This window comes from Xenopus tropicalis, chromosome 2 (genome assembly GCF_000004195.4).
Source record: "Xenopus tropicalis strain Nigerian chromosome 2, UCB_Xtro_10.0, whole genome shotgun sequence".
In the NCBI taxonomy this organism is placed as follows: domain Eukaryota; kingdom Metazoa; phylum Chordata; class Amphibia; order Anura; family Pipidae; genus Xenopus; species Xenopus tropicalis.
In genome coordinates this window covers 126,192,646-126,212,726 of record NC_030678.2, presented here as the reverse complement: position 1 = coordinate 126,212,726, position 20,081 = coordinate 126,192,646, and the positions used below count along the sequence as shown (strand labels likewise).

The 20,081-nt window shown below is 39.5% G+C and overlaps 1 protein-coding gene across 22 annotated transcripts in view; it reads right to left on the bottom strand.

Annotated features, from left to right (window-relative positions):
- Positions 1-811: 811 nt before the first annotated feature.
- Positions 812-20,081, bottom strand: part of mycbp2 (MYC binding protein 2, E3 ubiquitin protein ligase) — a 139,791-nt gene continuing 120,521 nt past the window's right edge. For all 22 annotated transcript variants that reach the window (XM_031897067.1, XM_031897074.1, XM_031897078.1 and 19 more), the window contains 20 exons: positions 19,751-19,895; positions 18,572-18,796; positions 18,121-18,186; positions 15,712-15,951; positions 15,307-15,396; positions 14,926-15,006; positions 13,761-14,027; positions 13,173-13,456; positions 12,593-12,689; positions 12,070-12,189; positions 10,080-10,181; positions 9,702-9,830; positions 8,648-8,780; positions 8,098-8,201; positions 7,050-7,238; positions 4,665-4,772; positions 4,198-4,407; positions 3,695-3,802; positions 2,946-3,111; positions 812-1,776 (listed from right to left, as the gene is read on the bottom strand). In XM_031897067.1, coding sequence (XP_031752927.1) covers positions 1,661-1,776; positions 2,946-3,111; positions 3,695-3,802; positions 4,198-4,407; positions 4,665-4,772; positions 7,050-7,238; positions 8,098-8,201; positions 8,648-8,780; positions 9,702-9,830; positions 10,080-10,181; positions 12,070-12,189; positions 12,593-12,689; positions 13,173-13,456; positions 13,761-14,027; positions 14,926-15,006; positions 15,307-15,396; positions 15,712-15,951; positions 18,121-18,186; positions 18,572-18,796; positions 19,751-19,895 — 2,980 coding nt within the window. In that variant the 3' untranslated portion in view covers positions 812-1,660. The remainder of the gene's footprint in view (positions 1,777-2,945; positions 3,112-3,694; positions 3,803-4,197; positions 4,408-4,664; positions 4,773-7,049; positions 7,239-8,097; positions 8,202-8,647; positions 8,781-9,701; positions 9,831-10,079; positions 10,182-12,069; positions 12,190-12,592; positions 12,690-13,172; positions 13,457-13,760; positions 14,028-14,925; positions 15,007-15,306; positions 15,397-15,711; positions 15,952-18,120; positions 18,187-18,571; positions 18,797-19,750; positions 19,896-20,081) is intronic.

Below are 20,081 nucleotides of genomic sequence, written 5' to 3'. Positions count from 1 at the left end.
CCATCCCACACACAACCCCATCCCCTTCACATAAGTATAACCCACCCACCCCCACCCCAAACACCCCCCCATCCCCTTCACATAAATATAACCCCCCACCCCATCCCACCCCCCCCAAACACAACCCCATCCCCTTCACATAAGTATAACCCACCCACCCCCACCCATCCCCTTCACATAAAATATAATTACTGGCCAGGCACCCCCGACAGCTCACATTGGTATCCGACTCTGAATGCGTCCTAGCGATGGCGCTTTTGTAGAGTGTGCGCGCTGACGTCACGTGCGCACCCGGAAGTATTCAGCACACCGGTATGTCGAAAATTCATATCGGTTTAAAAAAAAAAACCGGTGATCGGTTTTTACCAGTATACCGCCCAGCACTATTTTGGCCCAAGGTTTTTTTTTTTTTATGGACAGTCAATCACTTGTAAAGAGGCCAGACTACTACTACTTATGGCTCAGGACTAGATTAGGAAAGGCTGTATTTATCGGTTACTCCCCTACTGGTATAACAGTAGTACTAAAGTGTTAGTAGGCTGTACACTCTCAAGCACCATCATCCTTCTTCAGAAAGGTTTTAACTACTGTTACTTAGAGGCCCACTTCTTTTGTAAAGCCCATATATGGGTTCCCCTTAAGGTGCTCAACGGAAAATGAAGCTTTTAATTCCCCCACAATGTGTGTTTTCAGAGGGAAATTTCAGATAATTAAATCTCATAACTTTACCAGACCACTTTTTATTTCATATAAAAAAAGATGAAGAACAGAGAAGTTAAGCAGCTCTAAAATGACAACTCTAAACCATGAAGACCTGACAAATACGATTTATTTCTTTATTCTTTTAAAAGCCATTCATCTTAAATAAGAACCTAAACATTCACCAGACTGTCACTGTATAAAAATGTACAGTGGCTTTATTAACGTGCACATTCCATTAAGTTTACAGCTGCAAGATATGAGGCACACTCAGTATTGCACTTCATTAAATTTCAGGCCCAAACATAACCCAGAAGTTTAAATGAAACTGCTGTTGTAATGTAATAAATCTTATTACGGGACAAAACATTGATATCTTTTAAGTATTATGTACAGCAATTGTTACAACATTTATACCTGGATACATATACACCTTCCAAATACAATCTGTTTCACTGCTGAGTGCACTGCAAATATCCACAGCAATGCCAGTTTAACAGTCTAGAGGATAAGCTAGCATGTTCTTCTCTTTCCATAAGATGCAGGTATACTTGTACTGGAATATTAAAAAGTCACTTCTCAGCTTGACACATCTTCTGATAATATAGAATATATGGGCATAGCCTGGGCATGGTGAGCTGCCCCCGAGTGCTGTATATTCGAGCAGTCATTTGTATATATTCGGTGCATTACTGATGGCGCTATATGTTATGACCACATGCATGCACCTCACAGATACCGATGTTTAAGAAATATGTACTGTTTGCTTTGAACAACATGGGTTTTGTAACTGGAGCCTTCTTCCTCTTTATTCTTGTTCGCAGACTCACTTAAATGGTCCCCCAACTTGACCGCAGGCTGTTGTCCAGAACCTGCCTGGCATTGTGGTGCAACAGACACACACAAGCCTGTTTCTTAATTCACAAAAGAATGCAAATCTTGAACACCAATATGGGTGAATTTAAAAAGTATGGGCATTTCTACACACTCCACAGCCCAATGCAAATTCTTCTCCAGTGGGCGGATGGACCACATGAAGAGGGCACTCTGTTCCTTCGAGCTGTTTGCCTTTTGGACCTGGAAGAGAAACATAACCATTAGAAAATAAAAGCCCCATTCCCAGTAAGTATGCAAAAGTATTACCAGTGTCATTAAGGAATGGGTGCCTTTCTCCTGCTTGAGCTGAAGGTGAGCCATAAATATATATAAGGAAAGATATTAACAACCTGAGCTAGAATTCCCACAGCAGCTATATGCTATATGGTACCCAACACAGACTGTGCATGCCACAAAATTAAAAACGACTAGGGAATATAATGACCATGGCCAAATTTACAAAAGCTTAGTTTGCACATTTTGGAGAATCCACTCTTTTCCTGCCTTTATCTTTGGCACAATGGTATTGGTATTTTGGTGCTCTGTCAGTATCTCCCAGTATTTGGCACCATTCATTTTTTCTTCTATTGAACACAATGCCTGGTCTCTGCTGATGAAAAGCAGCCCCACATTACGATGCTACCACTTCCAAACTTCCCACTAGTTATTGGTCATCCATATTAAGACTTTTACATAACAATGACCTGTACCAAAAACTACAAGAGTGATACATATCATGTGAAAAGATTCCATGGTCACATTAGACCAAGACAGAGGTTTCTGGCCAAAGCTGAAAGTTTTACATGTGGCAGGAATCTAACATTGACCCAACCTACACTGAATTATGATGGCAGTAGCATCATGCTATGGGCAGCTTTTTACCCATAGGTACTGGACATCTTGGTAAAACTAAGACAGTGATTATTTTAGTATATTTTGCACTAACAAAAAAAAAAACAAAAAACAGTTTCGGATCACCCAAACAATGGGTTTGAAAGTTAATCTTTGAACAATACATTGTCTACCTAAATGCAAGTTGAAATTATCTGAAATTGCTCAGTAATACAGTCTTACAATGGTTCACCCAAAGCCCTGTCCTCATTCTGTGGCACTATTTGAAAACCAAAAAGAACAATCACCACCTGACTAACATAACATATATAGTAAATGATAAAAGTGATTAAGGTATCTCATTTTGCAGAGGATAACTGCAGAACTTTTTATGAAACATCACAGCAAAAATGCTTATGTTTTGCTAGCACACATTTCAATGAACTATTTTTTTAGCTATCTTCCTTTACATTGTAGGGTGGGAAATGGACTGACTAAACCATAAAGTTTGACCCAAAGAAACATAACTTAGCACTTACCTGCAGGACAATGAGGAAGTTCCTCTTTAGGCAAACTTGTCATTCTTTGAAAGTCATCATGGCAAGCATTGCAAAAATGTGTTGTTCCAAAGCAGAAAAACACAGCTACGGAGCAGCAGTAACGACATTTGTATTCAAGGAAATCTGTACCATGTTTTGGGCACATCTGTCAGGAAAACAGGAACACAAGCATTAAAATCTAGATCCTGTACCCTGTCTGGCATGGGTTTAATCCCACTTTCATTTCTGTGCAACACTTTGGTAGCAGACAGAATGCAAACATATTTCCTTACTTATGTTCTCTCATTCCTCTGTCAGAGCTAGCCCAAATTATTCTGTCTACACAAATCAAACCTTCCTAAGCCTTATTTGCTTCCTTAACAGTTTTCTCCATGGTAGCCCTAAAGGTGGACATATTGTACACAGGCAGATTTAAGCTGTCAACTCAGGTCCTTCAGACCAATTCGGCATCTTATCTGCCTGTGAATGGGACCCACCGGCAGGCCTCCTCGACCAATATATGGTCTAAAATTAGCCAGAAGTCAATTGGACAGTCTTGATTTTTAATCAAATCGAGGAACACACCGGTTTATTGTATCCCCCCCCCTTCATTGTAATGTGATTGCTTGGCCCTAGGAAATAATCCTAGTATTACAAAAGTTGCACAGCAACAGCAACCTTGATAAAGGAAATGTAACCTGGTAGAAAGAAACTTTCGGTAGATATTTAATCTATGAAAGAGCACTTACCTGAGCCCGGGACACATCTGAACAAGCTCCACAAATAAGTTCTCTGGGATCATAGTCATCTCCTTGCCCAGCTTCTGCATCACACCGAGCTTCCCCACCAAAATATGCCTTAGGATAAAAAAATCATTATTTTGTTCAAATGTAAATGTACTTCTCTACTGTCCTCCCCTTCCATCACCGCATACCCTGATTTTAAGTTTTCCGTTAATTTACAATGTTTTACACCAATAGGTAATACATCATTAACTTCCCTGATTTTAAATTCCTGAAAAACTTAAAATATGGGTTCTATTGTATTATGTAAGGAGACAGTTAATCTCATAAAGGGAGCTCATTGTGTCTGATGTAAAACATAGGCACCTACATGTTTGCTCACTACAGACACAATGTGCCAGGGGCCCTGGATTACTCTGTGGTGGGGGGTGTTCCTGATAAGAGTTTGGTGCTTCTTTCAGATTATATCTGATGTTCATATCTGCCTGTACATTAAATATACAAAGTACCTTTTTGCATTTGTAGCACACATAATAAGCATATCTGTTCATGGCATAGCTGGCTGGATCATTGTAAAAACGAACTCCTGGTGTTGTTATAGCATCGCTTTTGTGAAGCCCTTCATATTCCAGTCTCATTAAAGCTTTCCTCCTCACATCTTCATAAAGTTCTTTTATTGGATCTAGAAGATCTTTTAATACTGTGTGATTTATTTTGTTCTGCAAGAAAGGAAAAAAAATCTACAGTTAACCATTCCAGTGCCTTCTTTCCCCAATTTTACCCACCATAATTGTTCAGTACAATACCCAATTTCTATCCAATACTAATGTTTAGATTGACTCCAACTGTTTCCTTTTAAAAATACATATTAAAAGTATGAAGTTGCAACCCTAGCTCCAACAATGACTAATCAGAGCAACAGCAAGTAAAATAGTTACCGCCTATATTACTCATAGCAACTCCCTATGATATTTACCTTGCAAATAGGGCAGGACATAAATCCAAATGTTATGCGTGGACCAAGCCATCTATTTTCAAGGACTCGTCGGCAGCACTGCATATGGAACACGTGGCTGCAATCCAGCTGCGGTGAGAAAAAAAAATATCAGTGTTTCTATATTTTTTACATTAATGTTTTAATAAATAAGAGCTGAGTTTAAGGGGCCCATTCATTAAAGTCCGAATGAGTACGAATGGAAAAAAATTTGTATTTTTTCTAACTTTTAGAACTCTGTGTATTTTCTGCATTTTTTTCGTACTTTGCAACAATTTGTGCGACAAAGTCGTATTTGTCGCAACGAGTACGAAAGTTTTGCTATTCATTCAAGCTTCGGTATTGTGACTTTCCTTGGGCCAGGTTGGAGTGCCATTGAGTCCTATGGGAGGACTCCAAAAACATGCACTGAAGGTTCAAAGTCAGAAAGTTATTTGTGCCGTTTACAATTATTCGAAAACGAAAATTTCGGAAATTTCAGATCGTACAACGATATTTTCGTACAACCATGATGCAAATTTTCACGCAATTAACGCACATCAGAAATTTTCGTATTAGAATTTTTCCCAAACTTACTTTTAAAAGTCCAAGTTCCATATAAAAGGTTTTCTGCTTTTATATAGGTCACAAAACTAGGGATCCACTATTTTGGGATTTGGCTGAACCCCCCAGATAATCCTTCAAAAAAGATTCAGTCTTATCTTGGACAAGACTGTCTCCTACATATATATGACTAGAATCCAGCACCTATACTATTCATTAAGGTATCAGGCCTGAGGTGTGTCTCCCTTCAGAAGCCATTCAGTGGAACGCACAGCATGCATGTCACACAGTAATAACTGCCTGCTTTGGTAAGTTATTATAGATACCTTCAACCAGGTGTCAGTGTGGAAGGAAATGAATAACCATTCATACACAATATGCTTATATTTGACAAACATCCAGATACATTTCACTGTATATTTGAAGCTCTCATTGTGTTATAAAGTATATAAATAATGCATGCACTATATCGTAGTCCAACACACAACAGTTTTTTTTTTCACCTTAAAATTGATGTCGATTTTTTTGTTTTAGACAAACTGCGTCTATTCGTCTTTAAATTCTGCCCCTATCAAAGATCTAGCACAGTGCTGTCCAACTGGCGGCCCGCGGGCCGCATGCGGCCCGCGACCCCCCTCTGTGTGGCCCCCCACCTGTCTGGCTGCTTTGATGGCTTACTCTTGTGTAAGCTTTAAATGGTATCAGTACTGTGATTAACTGCCCCCCCTGCATGGTTCTCACCTCAGATTCAGGCTGTAATCAGGCTGTATTGTTTAAATATGTAATCCCCTGTGTTTTTCACACCTTTTAGTTTCTGTATTGTTCACCCCCTGCAGAGTTCACACCTCAGGCTCAGGCTGTAATCACCCCCATTGTTCCCCTGTTCACACCTCAGGAGCAGTAGAAACCCACAAATAATCCCTGCACACTACAAAAAGAACATATACTGAGGTGGTACTTCAATTAAAAAGTTTTTTAATATATAGTTATTTTGCAGACTGTAGGAGCAGTGCCAGCATTGTGTCACTGTAGGCTGCCTGTGTGTGCCATACACACAGGCATCATAGGGCAAGCAGAGTATGGCACACACAGGCAGGGTAGGGAAGGCAGAGTATGGCACACACAGGCAGAGTATGGCACACACAGGCCAAGTATGGCACAAACCAGCCAAGAATGGCAAACACAGTGAGAGTATGGCACACGCAGGCAGGGTAATAAAGGCAGAGTATGGCACACACAGGCAGGGTAGGGCAGGCAGAGTATGGCACACACAGGCCAAGTATGGCACAAACCAGCCAAGAATGGCAAACACAGTAAGAGTATGGCACATGCAGGCAGCGTAATGAAGGCAGAGTATGGCACACACAGGCAGGGTATGGCACACACAGGCAGGGTATGGCACACACAGGCCAAGTATGGCACAAACCAGCCAAGAATGGCACACACAGTGAAAGTATGGCACACAGACAGGGTAGGGAAGGCAGAGTATGGCACACACAGGCAGGGTAGGGAAGGCGAGTATGGCACACACAGGCAGGGTAGGGCAGGCAGAGTATGGCACACACAGGCAGGGTAGGGCAGGCAGAGTATGGCAGGTTTTTGCTGTACTACAACCATTAATATGGGTATGGTCATGTGATAACATGGGTGTGGTTTCAAGTAGGTGCGGTTTCAAAAAGGGGAGTGGTCAAAACGGGCTTCCATTATCGGCCCTCCACCACGTAGGTCGGAAAAATTCCGGCCCTCGGTACAACAGAAGTTGGACAGCACTGATCTAGCATATATACAATCATCCCTCTGACTGTATATTGAAATGTCTGATACCTGAATAGCTGGTGCTGCAGAGAGGGCCTCAGTAAAACAGATCATGCACATATCATCAGCATCCTGTTTCAAGCTAGTTGCATTTTTATCACAGCCGTGCAAACAAGGCAAACAGTGGTCTTCATTCTTTACTCCACCGCAAGGATGTCCACAAGAATGAGTCTTACTGCATGCAGTCTTGGCATACTCCTAAAACAGAAACATGTACAATCAGGCTAGCTCTATTTAAAAAAAATAGGCAATAGTTTAAAACACCCCTAAAATCTAATGTATCTGCCAGTACAACAGCTTTAGGGAAAGAGCAAATGAAAGTCTCCTGGGATTGTGCATTGATAAAGCTGCAGTCGTATTCATTGCTAAAATGCAAATGTATGTCAGAACCCAAGAGCAACACCCCTACATCCTAAATACATTGTGCAGAGGCAGGCAGAGGGTACAGATACCTCAAATACATTAAGATGAAATAATATTCACTAAGAGGTAATGGATTCTCAGGAGTAGTCTAAACGATCCCAACCTAGCCAACCTTTTCTCATAACTGAAACCTATCAGCTTAGTCACTCTTTTTTGGACTTTCTCTGTCCCATTAATATAGCACTGGAAAGTAAAACTGCATTGCATATTCTAGATGGGGCCTTACCAGCAGTCAAGTGGAAGAATGGGCCTCCCCTTCCATGAATCTGTATACATTTTAATATGGTACTGCACACTACAGCCAAGTGTATTATCCACATGTATCCCTAGGTCCTTCTCCAATAATGACCTACCTAAATTAGTCCCACTAAGGGTATAAATGGCTTGCATATTTTTATAACCTTACATTTTTTAAACTGGATCACCAATGCTGGTGCATTGAATGGGGTTTGTCCTAATTTATTTGTGTTCTTGTACACCTTGTGAGGACACAATTGATAAAGGGATTCATAGACCGACACGTAGTGCGTGAGCTAATAAAGCAACAGCAGTTTAATTCTGTCTTTAGTCAGGGGCAAATCAGGGCGATACATGACTAATCAGTGAGTCGATTTGGTCTGTAGCAGACGCTCACCTGACAGTCTGAATCTGAGCAAACGCTGCCCACAGCAGATAGCTCTGTTCCATTTCTGGAGCCACAAAAGCGACAGGTTTCTGAGCTGCTACTTGCAGGTTTACCTAAATGTAACAAAAGTAAATAACATGTTGCACTCAGCTAGAAACTTTTGGTGCAGACAACAAGAACATCATGTACACAAAAATATTCAGACTCTTATCTTACAAAACAAATAAAATGTCGTTTCCTGCAATAAATAAATAAATATATATTTTATTGGTTTTAACATTGGTTTTACAATGTTGCAATAAAGCATTTATTGTTATAAAGTGGTTCTTCATAAGAAAATATCAGATACATGACAATTAATAAATAGGCAGATTATAACAATATTAAAATGGAGATTAAAAACAAAAGGAAAATCACGTGACTGAACTGCTCCTTGGGACATTCATTCACTCTGGGGGTATAGTTTTCCTTTAATGCTCAATAGAAAAATGTCTTCTGTGATTCGACAACTGGTGGTGTACAAACCTCCTACATGCATACTGTATGTGCATTTTATTACCTGTTTGCTCTCTAAATTCGACCATTGCTTTCATTGTTTTAGAATCAGCAAGTGCCATTAACCAAAATAACTTTGTTCTTCCACAGCCCTCATGCAGATCCACTTTAATTGCTTCCTCTTCTTCTTTGAAGACCTAGTAAAATATGTCAGTCAGTTAAGGATAAAAAAAAAAGTTATATACTGATAGGTCTCCCAGGGACAAAGCCCACCCTTAGTTTATTTCCTACACCCCCTGTAACTAAAAAATCTATTCTACCCTCCCCCAATAATTGTCCTATCCTGAAAACCATTTGTTATTTTGAATGCTTTAGTAGAAAATACCTGTAAAAAACTTGGCTTCCTGTCATTTGAACAAAGGCGATAAGGCGATGCCGGGGAAAGTATCAGGAGATGCATCAACTATGCGGCGATCGATTGATCGAGCCTAGCCTGACTTCTGTATGAAGGAGTCAGGCTAGGCTCGATCAATCGATCACCGCATAGTTGATGCATCTCCTGATACTTTCCCCGGCATCGCCGTATCGCCTTTGTTCAAATTACAGGAAGCCGAGTTTAACAGGTATTTTCTTCTAAAGCATTCAAAATAACAAATGGTTTTCAGGATAGGGCAATTATTGGGGGAGGGTAGAATAGATTTTTTAGTTAAAAATATTTAGTGTTACTTTTCCTTTAAGGGTTAACACATAGCAGTTCATGGGAAAGCAACATTAAAATGCCCCAGGCGGTAAGGAACATTAAAATGCCCCAGGAGGTAAGGAACATTAAAATGCCCCAGGAGGTAAGAAACATTAAAATGCCCCAGGAGGTAAGAAACATTAAAATGCCCCAGGAGGTAAGAAACATTAAAATGCCCCAGGAGGTAAGAAACATTAAAATGCCACAGGAGGTAAGAAACATTAAAATGCCACAGGAGGTAAGAAACATTAAAATGCCACAGGAGGTAAGGAACATTAAAATGCCACAGGAGGTAAGGAAGCGTTCAACAAACCCCACCAGCACGGTTTTCAAAGATGGTACATCTTGCAACAGTTTCTAAGGATTTACAAACAAATACCTGTCTCTGATGTGATTTTGTTCGTCGGTGGAGATGTAAGAAGCGGTCACAGTCTGTGCACAAGTTCCCGCAAGCATTGCACAAAATGATCGCTGCAGTTTCACCATCATCATGATTATCACACATTGGCTGGAAAATCAGTAGAATAAACATAAATGTAGACTTTTGTTTTGTGTTTGTTACATTATGGTTAATGGCACATGGGGATATTGGTCACCCACAGGAACTTCTACCCACAGGCGAAAAGTCTCCTGAAAATAATTTTCCCATTATTGCCACATGTAAAAACTTCACATGCAGGTGACAAATCCCCCATAATAAGCCATAGCCCTGAAATAACTAAACATTTTATCAACTCATCGGAAAAACTAACAATACCATTTGCTTTTGCTGTCCATCTTTTCCCATCCATCGTCCAGAAGACAAGCGATCTACATGGTCTTGATCAAGAACACAGAGGGATGCTACCGCCAGCCAGAGCTATTGTAATTAGAAACAAAATGTTATGCTGTGAAATGTACAGCAGTCTCTGTAAAGAACCTGACATGTCCGGGTTGCTTTTTGATCTGTCATTATAAAATGAACCACCTAGAAATTAGATATTCGCAAAATACACTGGGCAGGCTTGATCACCTCCAATGCACGCAACAATTGCATTTAGTGACTGAAGATTTTCATTCATCCAGGTCATGGTATATAGAATACAAGTAAATCTAAAGCAACTGGACATGCTAAGTAATCAACGATTACTTTGCAAGTACAGTTGCTTTAGAGTTACTTATACTAGATATAATTGTGTTTAGTATTTGAGTTGCTAGAGTTAGTAAGTATGTGGTTCCATTGTTATACATAGTACCTTCACACGCTAGATTGGCATCTTATGAAAAGGAACAGGCAAAAAGTGCAGCTAATGCACACAAGGAACTTCCAAGATAAAGCCATTATTATAGCAAAACAATCATTGAGAGAATTAATGGATCCTGGTTATTTCTGCAGTAAGAGTGCCAGTGGCTGGCTGTGGGACCACATACTTTATGTATGGTAGATGATAACATTCCTGCACTTTGTATCAACCATGCTAAGTATTTTGCATACTGATCTCCAAAAAGCCCAGGTTGTGTACATAAGCTCCCATAACTACTACATGACTATATATGACTGCTTAACTATTATTTAATTTAAAATACTGCCAGTTTAGGTCTTGTATACCAGCTTTACTTTATCATAAGAGGTATATACACTTGTGGTTTATACTGCTAGGTACACTGAATATTGAGCTCATGTTTGAATCTAACCTTACACATAGAATTAACTCTGGGGAAGCATTAGTTTGTAGTTGCTGATTGGGTTTAACATTATTAATCACATAGCTTAAGTGTGCATTACTTTTACTACTACATGCCTTTGTGAATTGGTATTGCTTAGTATTATATATCAGAGATTAACACATAGCACTTCCCTGAGTATGTAAGAACCATGAAATTGTGAGGATTTGATTCTGTTTGTAGTGTTTGATCCAACAGTTCTGCACAGAGCTATTTACTTAAATTAAACACCAAAAATAAATATAATGCAATGCTGCCCTGCACTGGTAATTGTGTTTGCATTAGAAATTCTACTACAGACTATGTACATTAGCTGCTATGTAGCCATGGGGGCAGCCAGGATAAATAGGGCAAAAGGCTCTAATTTACATAGCAGATAACAGATTGTATAATAGGTTTTGTTTTTAAATGGGAAGTAAACAGAGCCCAAATGCCATTCATGTATCCCTACAAAACTACAGGCTTAAAAACTTCACATAAAACAGGATATTAGATCCAAGAAATGGTTAATCTGCAGGTGCTGATTAATCGGATACAAAAATTACATTTATATGAAGAGATTTTAATGTTCCTGTTAATTCTTGAGTGCCTGTATACACACAGAGTGCATATATGAATACTATGTCATTTGTTTAATTACTAGGAGGCCTGTGGCTTAATTGTGATTAATTTTACTGATATGGGTTTATTTTTATATGTGAATGTTTGACATCTATGATCCAACCTGGGCAGCTATTAGTTCCTCAAGTCAGACATAGGTTTTGTGGGTTTTATATTTATCTAGAACCATCCCCAAAATCTTGCTGTTGCTGCCTGATACGCAAATATCATATAAGTGTGAAACTGGGAAACAGGTGGGCATGAAGGGAGAAAAGCAAGGCACACTTTGCGTAAACAAGTCCCCTTTGTGGTGGCAGATTTTATTTCTGAAATGCAGAACAATTGCCAGAACATAACTGGGATTTCATGGCTTTATAGAGAATATGATATGCACATCAGTGCTAATTTTACAGAAAATTCAAATAAGTCAACACAAGGCTCACCCTAGTAGTAGCAATACATCTAACAGGGGATCGATATTCTTCCTCCATCTTTGTCAGTGCAATGATTGTCTCTGCAATTGCATTTTTTGTCACTCTAGACCACGCCTCAGAAAGATGCCCCTGTAGCACAATCGCACAGGAAATAACAACAGTGTTTTAATAGATACAACAATACAACAAATAGATACAAACAAAATCATGTTTTTACATTTATAATACATCAGATCCCAGGGATACAGACATATAACAAAAGTAATGCAAAGAAATGCTGCTTGCTTGGCACAAATAATTTTGCTAGGAAAATGGTGACACAGGTAACTAAATATTAGCATTAAGTAAAACAAGTATACTTCTAAGTATGAAATGTCTTTTAACAAAGTTATTGGTTGGTAAAGGAGCATATGTAATTGTGTTATCTTTTTATTACTGACTGTGCACAACGTTACTTGGGCTGACATGCAGGAGTGATATTTTTCCTTAAGTAATGTACATGAGATTTGGAAGTAAAAAAATGAAAACTTACAGCTGCCATGTCTTTGATTAATTTTATAATAATCTCAGAAATCTGAGTAGGAGTTGAGCCTTTCATCCACCAGTGGCTTTCACCTCTTCTGAGGTAACTGTAGAGTATATTCAATTAGTTTACAGGCAAAGGCAAAGGCAAAAAAAAAAATAAAGGCAAGTAAATAAATATGTACACCCTCCAACATGCACTAAAAATCTGTAGATCAGCACTGTATAGTTTCCGTGCATGTCACTGTGGAACATTCATTCACAAGGGATCAAGGAGCATTAAATAATTATTATTTAGCATCTCTCTTTCAGTTTACCCCAGCAATCAGGCAGCCGTTTCACAAGGTTTAACTACCCTTTTGCACTTTAAGTTTCCATTCTCTGTTCTATAAAAGTGTTGTTCAGTGTAATTTGTATTCAGATAGCAATATATAACCAGATACATTTAAATCTGGACACTGTAAGAATAATTGAATTTGAAAAAAATGAAGGGAATATTCCCTTGTATACAGCTAAAATTCTCAATAGGCAGGTGGCAAATGAACCCACCTCGGGCAAGCACAGCAATATGTAATTAATACTGCAAATACCTGGAGTTGAAGATCATTGGCAGAGTGACAGTGGTGACACCTTTTCCTGCACTGGTTCCTGCAGTGCCTTTGATTGGTGTTCCTTTGGCCTTTAGCTGGACAGTCAGGGCCTTGGCAATACATCCCAGGAACATGTCCAATATTCCCATCTTATTCCAATCCCCTTTCTCTGTTGAATGAATAATGTCACTGATGTCAGCTGGTGGGAGAGACTTTACCCCAATAATACTCGCCAAACGAGAGGGCGTCACTTCAGGTAAAACACGACGCAGCAGTGAGGTAACCTACCAAGAAAGAAGAAGAAAAAAAATGAAATAATTTTGTCTCTGGAACTAAAGATTTAAAAGCATTTACTTTGATAAGCAAATCCAGCTGATTGTTGTATTTTTAGTATCTTTACCTAAAATAAATGAGAACTATATTGGTATGACAAGAAAACAGTATCACCATCATAAGAAATATGCACTACAGCAAAGAGAATCAAGTACCCACAGTAATCAGTTATAACAGCACTGAAAATTATTGGGAAAAGCACCCTTGCTTGTGCATTTTCTAAAAAAAGGTCAGATACAATATCAAAAGACTGACTTGTCTCTGGACTCTCGGAGAGGCAGTATGGAGCAGGTGGAATAGGTCTTGAAGCAGAGTAAGCTGTTGTGCCAAATACTGCCTGCCAACGTTTGATCCACTCAAAGCAAGAACCATTGATAACAGTTCAAAGCAGTAGGCATCAGAGGAGGCATCCTCATCATTAGGCTGAGAGTTTGCATTTTCTTTGCTGGATATTGCATGCTCCCACTCCTCTCGGACACGCATAGCTTCCATCCTGATGGCTTGCACAATATGGGCACAAACCTAAAGAGATATGGGCAAAAGTATGAATGGACAGCAAAATCAGTATAGGGGCAGTCAGACACGTAAAAGGAAACTTTAGTTACCTATCATTTAACAGCAAAATTGGTGGTAATTATTAGTTATGTTTTAGAAGGTTTGGTTGCTGGGGATGCTGGGAGTTGTTACTGCATGTATAGGTATGCTTTCACATCTATGCATAATACATTGTTGCCAAAAGAAAAAGTATCTTCTCCAGGCTGTCAAAATTGGTCAGTCATTTTTTTTTAATATTTTACAGCTCCCGTTCCTGAACCTACAAGTAACCCCTGCAAGTTAAAGTGAACCTTTTGCCCCTGAAACATCCATTTATTCCTTTTCATTAATGACTATGTGTATATTTTTAAAATTATATAAATATTAATGAACTAACAAACAGCATTTAAGGGCTCTGGCACACGGGGAGATTAGTCGCCTGCGACAAAACTCCCTGTTCGCGGGCGACTAATCTCCCCGAGTTGCCGCCAGTTGCCATCCCACCGGCCGGTGGGAGGCACACGTGGCGGCGCGATTTCGGGAGGCAACTTCAGCGATTTCCCGAAATCGCGCCGCCGCATGTGCCATCCCACCGGCGACTTACATTGTCGCCGGTGGGATGGCAACTGGTGGCAACTCGGGGAGATTAGTCGCCCGCGAACAGGGAGTTTGTCGCGGGCGACTAATCTCCCCGTGTGCCAGAGCCCTAAGTCATTTGGGGGATATCAGGATTATCCCTGGTATTTGTTTCATGTTACAGCAATTTGGATAGGCGTGTCACAAATAGGTACATTTTTCTTAAGGGAAAAAAAAAATAAATAAACTTCATGGTTTTGTGACTTATGTAAGCCATAAAGAAGAAAGTATGCCATGTCTTGGAAATTACCTGCTTCTGCAGATTTGTTAGCTTACTCCTGCTAAAGATAATGCCAACCATGTGCTCCTTCAGGTCCGCATCTGATGGTGCCTAGGAGCAAAGAGAGAAGGAATCTTAACAAATCACTTCATATTAGTGTTACTATAGTTTCACAAATGAAAGATGTCTGCACCACTGCAAAATTAAATATGTATATTATGTTTAAATATGTATAAATATGTTTATTAAGGGGAAATTAATGTCTCTGAATTTGTACTTGGGGATTTAATTTTACATTGTCCAGTAACTCTTCCAATTTACCATTCATTGTTTAAAAATTGTGCAATGAAGGAGAACACAGTTTACATTCTTATCAGTTCTTAAACAGCACATAAAAATAGAATACTGTACCTTTTCTTCCCCTTCTGGTGATGACAGCAATGTTTTTTCTTCCTGTTCAGGTGTTGGTTCTGCATCCCCAGAGATCAACTTGCCAAAGACCTAGATAGGGCAGCATTGGTTTAGGTGTGTACTATAAAGTAAAAAACTCCACCTCCATTAAATAATGTTCTTTTTTACATAGAATTCTTACAGACAGAAATGACAAACCCATTATAGGGCTTGTATTCTTTGTGAGGTACATGGTAAAGACAGGAATATAGCAAAGGATTTTACATTAACCTATTACTTGCAAAGATTTAATCCTACTATATAAATAGGTCGGCTGCAATCATTTAACCACTTTTATAAAGTTTACTACAAAGAGCTAAATAAAAATTATGGTAATGAATAAGGTTTAATTTTCCTGCAACTGACCTGAGATGTAATAAGTCTAAACACACGCAGTGTCTCCGATTCACAATTTCTTTGCTGAGCCACACTTGCAGAAATCTGACCAGGTATTTTGATAGTCTCGCCGTCTTTCCAGCCAAGCACTTTCACCTGCCGCACTCTCAGTGTGTTCTCTGGACCCTTCAGCTCAATCTTTATGATATTATTATCTCCTCCAGGAAGTTCACTAGTGACCCATCCAATGTGGCGGGAATCCAAGTCAGCCTAGCAGAAAATATCACAAATGTGAAGGAGAAGCAGTGATCACTCATTTTCTTCTAGAGGTGACCATACACTGGATCAAAAAAAAAAGGTCATTGACTCAAGGGATGAAAACATAATTTTGCCTCTTTATAGGTCCCTGGCAAGGCCTCACCTTGAGTATGCAGTGCAGTTTTGGGCTCGTCCTTAAGAAGGATATTAATGAGCTGGAGAGAGTGCAGAGACGTGCAACTAAACTGGTTAAGGGGATGGAAGATTTAAACTATGAGGTGAGACTGTTGAGGTTTGGGTTGTTTTCTCTGGAAAAGAGGCGCTTGCGAGGGGACATGATTACTCTGTACAAATACATTGGAGAGGATCATAGGCAGATTATAGGGGATGATCTTTTTTCCAATAAAAGCGATCAACACACCAGAGGCTACCTCTTTATATTAGAGGAGCGGAGTTTTCAATTGAATTAGCGTAGGTGGTTTTTCATGGTGAGGGCAGTGAGGTTGGGAAATGCCCTAGGGATGTGGTATTCTGTTAATGCCTTTAAAAGGGGCCTGGATGAGTTGAACAAGGATAGTATTCAAGGCTATTGTGATACTAATATCTACAGTTAGTATTAATGGTTGTATATATAGTTTATGTATGTGATAGTATAGATTGGTAAGTATAGGTTTGTGTGTGCTGGGTTTGCTTGGAAGGGTTAAACTTGATAGACTCTGGTCTTTTTTCAACCCCATGTAACTATGTATCACCAGCATGGAATGGGGATTTATATGAAGAAGCAGACCCCACGGTCTGGGCCCCCCTGCCCCCCCCACACTACCGCAGGGTCTGCTTCCTCTATTGTTATGCCACTGCCTCATTCGCCTGAATGGAGGAGTTTCAGTAAGGGCTCTGGTACACGGGGAGATTAGTCGCCCGCGGCAAAACTCCCTGCTCGCGGGCGACTAATCTCCCCGAGTTGCCTTCCCCCTGCCATCCCACCGGCGAACATGTAAGTCGCCGGTGGGATGGCAGACGCGGCGGGGCGATTTCGGGAAATCGCCGAAAAAGCCTCCCGAGTCTTTTTCGGCGATTTGCGCGAAATCGCGCCGCCGCATCTGCCATCCCGCCGGCGACTTACATGTTCGCCGGTGGGATGGCAGGGGTAGGCAACTCGGGGAGATTAGTCGCCCGCGAACAGGGAGTTAATCGCGGGCGACTTATCTCCCCCGTGTGCCAGAGCCCTAAATCTGTGCCATGCTCGGTTTTCCCCCTGTGCCTTCTGGGATGGAGAAAATTTCAGTGATACTGTATACTGTATAAGGCTCAGTTCCCCAGGTGCCTCCCCTTCCCTATGACTTCCTACCCCTGTGATGTAGAATGCACAGGGAGGGGGAAGCAGCTGGAGAACACAGCCTTACGTAGTTTCACTAAAATTTTCAGGGGAAACTGCTGCTGAGTACAGCTCCAAAAAAATTCTTTATTCTACGTTTGTTGTTCTATGTTCCTTGTTCACCTCCATTTTCTGTCCTTCTTTCTCTTGCTCTTTCAAACGGCTGAGATGTAATCTGGTTAGATTTCGGCTAACAGATTTTTCCCATGGGGCTTTGCATGCCGACTTTTTAGAGCGTCTGCTCGTGCACAGTTTTAAAACTACTGCATTTGGTACATTTATTTAAAAAAAGATGAAAGTATGTGATTATACTTAATACACTAAAGACATTCCTACTGTCAACTAAAAACTGACAGGTGCACAATAACAAACATGAAGGAATTATTTAAACACAATGTAATATGGTATTTGAGAAAATCTATTTATCTTGCTGTCTTAAAGACTTAAGGTGTCCACACACGTGGTGATTTTCGACATTCAGGGCTGAATCGTAAGATATGGAGGTAGAAACAATAGGATTTCTACCTCCTTCTGCCAATTCACCCCTAAAGGTAGATTTTGCTCAGGTGTCTTCAATGGCGTCCAATCAAAATCTTTTAACCCGCCCGATCGGCGAGTCAACCGATACCCGCAGCCTTTTCAGATATTGATCGCCTCGCCGAGTCACCATACACGTACCAAATATTGTATGAAACTAGGTTCATACGATATCATTGGTGCATGTATGGCCAGCTTTAAACTTGAGATTCAAACCAAGGCTTTTATGATAAAAGGAAAGAAAGAAAGAAAAATAGAGGTTCCTGCACCTGTTTGATTCTGCACAGATCTTCCACTGTTTTTCCACTCAGAAAAGTCAGTGATGTCACCTTGTTCTAAAACAAGCAAAAAAAAAAAAAAAGTTTGTAAAAACATTTAGCAACATTTGTACCAGTCTACAAAGTTTAGTGATACATATATTAATATTTACTAATTATATATTTAATTTTGTGCTGTATTTCCTACCAATGCTATTCAATAAGTTCAGCGTGCAGGGCTAAATAAAACACAGCAATCTTTATATAAAGCATTTCTACAATGCACTATAGCATCATCATCTATACAGTAATTACTAATGAACCATTTTTATTTAGAAATTTAGAAAACAATCGTTTTCATTGATATTTAGAATAAAAAAAAAAATATAGATTCACATCAACTTCATCTTAAGAGCTTATATGTACATATAAAAGTAAATAAGTACAGCACAGTGATTATTACCCCTAAGTCCCGAGAATTGTCTATGTGAACAGAAACATAACGAGTGTTTATGCCTTTCACACAGTTTATCGTTATGCTTTTGGTTTTATTTTTATCTTCATCTCCTGACTCCCAAAATGTTTCTGTTGATCCATCAGTCAGACTTCCAATCATGGCTGGTCTGCTGGAAGTCTTTATATCCACAATGCTTGTCATATCTTTTAAGCCAGTTACCAAGCAGGATCCCTGTAAGAAAAAATGGAATTTAACAATACTAAAAGGAGTATAACATGACAATGTAAAAGAAGATCACTTGACAAAAACTGACACCGCTATATGCATTTTTTATTATTGTCTCATGCCCCCTGTACCACTTACCTTAGCAATTATGCATTTAATGGTAAATGTGACCATAATACTTTTAAATTATTTTGAATTACTTTTAAAATAATCATTGCTGCTATTATTAGTGGGCATGTTGTAAATGTCTATGTGCTACTTATTGCAACCAAATTCACAAGAATTATGAGCAAGAACTACATAACTAACTATATTGTGTTGACAAACCAATGAGATACATTGATTCTGTCATGATTTTTATGATATAGTTTTTATTACTATACTACACTGTTCACATTGCAAATTATTAATTCTACCATTTAAAATGTAATATTGGTGTGTAGGCAGCCATCTCAGTGCATTGTGTCTGATCTTGCACTTTCATAAAAAGCCAGCACTGCGCAACAGAACTGCTTGCAGGTAACTATTGTTTCTCCTACTCAATGTAACTGGAGGAGTCATGGGTTGTTTGTTTTACTATTGAGTGCTATTCTTATATCTACCACTTGGTGGGGCATGGGAGCATTTTTAGCAATGCAGGTGTCAGGGAGTGGTTACCTTTCTATTGTTCTGCTGATCGGCTGCTGGGGGGGTGGGAGGGGGGGTGATAGCACTCTAACTTGCAGCAGTTAAGTGTGATTGAAGTTTACCAGAGAACAGGTCACATGGCTAAAGGCACCTGGGACACTAAGAATATGTCAAGCCCCACATCAGATTTCAAAATTAAAAAAAAAAATTCTCTTAGTAAAAAGCATGTTCTACCTCAACAGAATCCCTATAAATCATTTTATTTCTATTATGCTGTTTTGTCTCACAACTAACATTATTTTAACATCGGGACTGTACACTGTTGAAACTTGCCTCAAATCCAGACTGCACACTGATGTTAAAACTCTCCTCACTGTCTCCATCATCTGACTTGGAGAGAATGTTATTAATATGACGAAATACATTACTCTGATGTAGAAACTGGTGGTCTGATTGCTTGAATTTCAGACTCCAACATCTGAAAAAAACGGATAAAACAAAGGGGCATAAATATTTGATCAAACATTTTAGTAAAAGGTATGAAACAATATTAGCTGAAAGCATTAAAAGAAATTAATAACTGCAAGCAGCTTCTTTGCAAGACCCGTGGCTTAATAAACATTAAATCAATGTCTAATGTATAATGCTCTTAACTCTCCCAAAA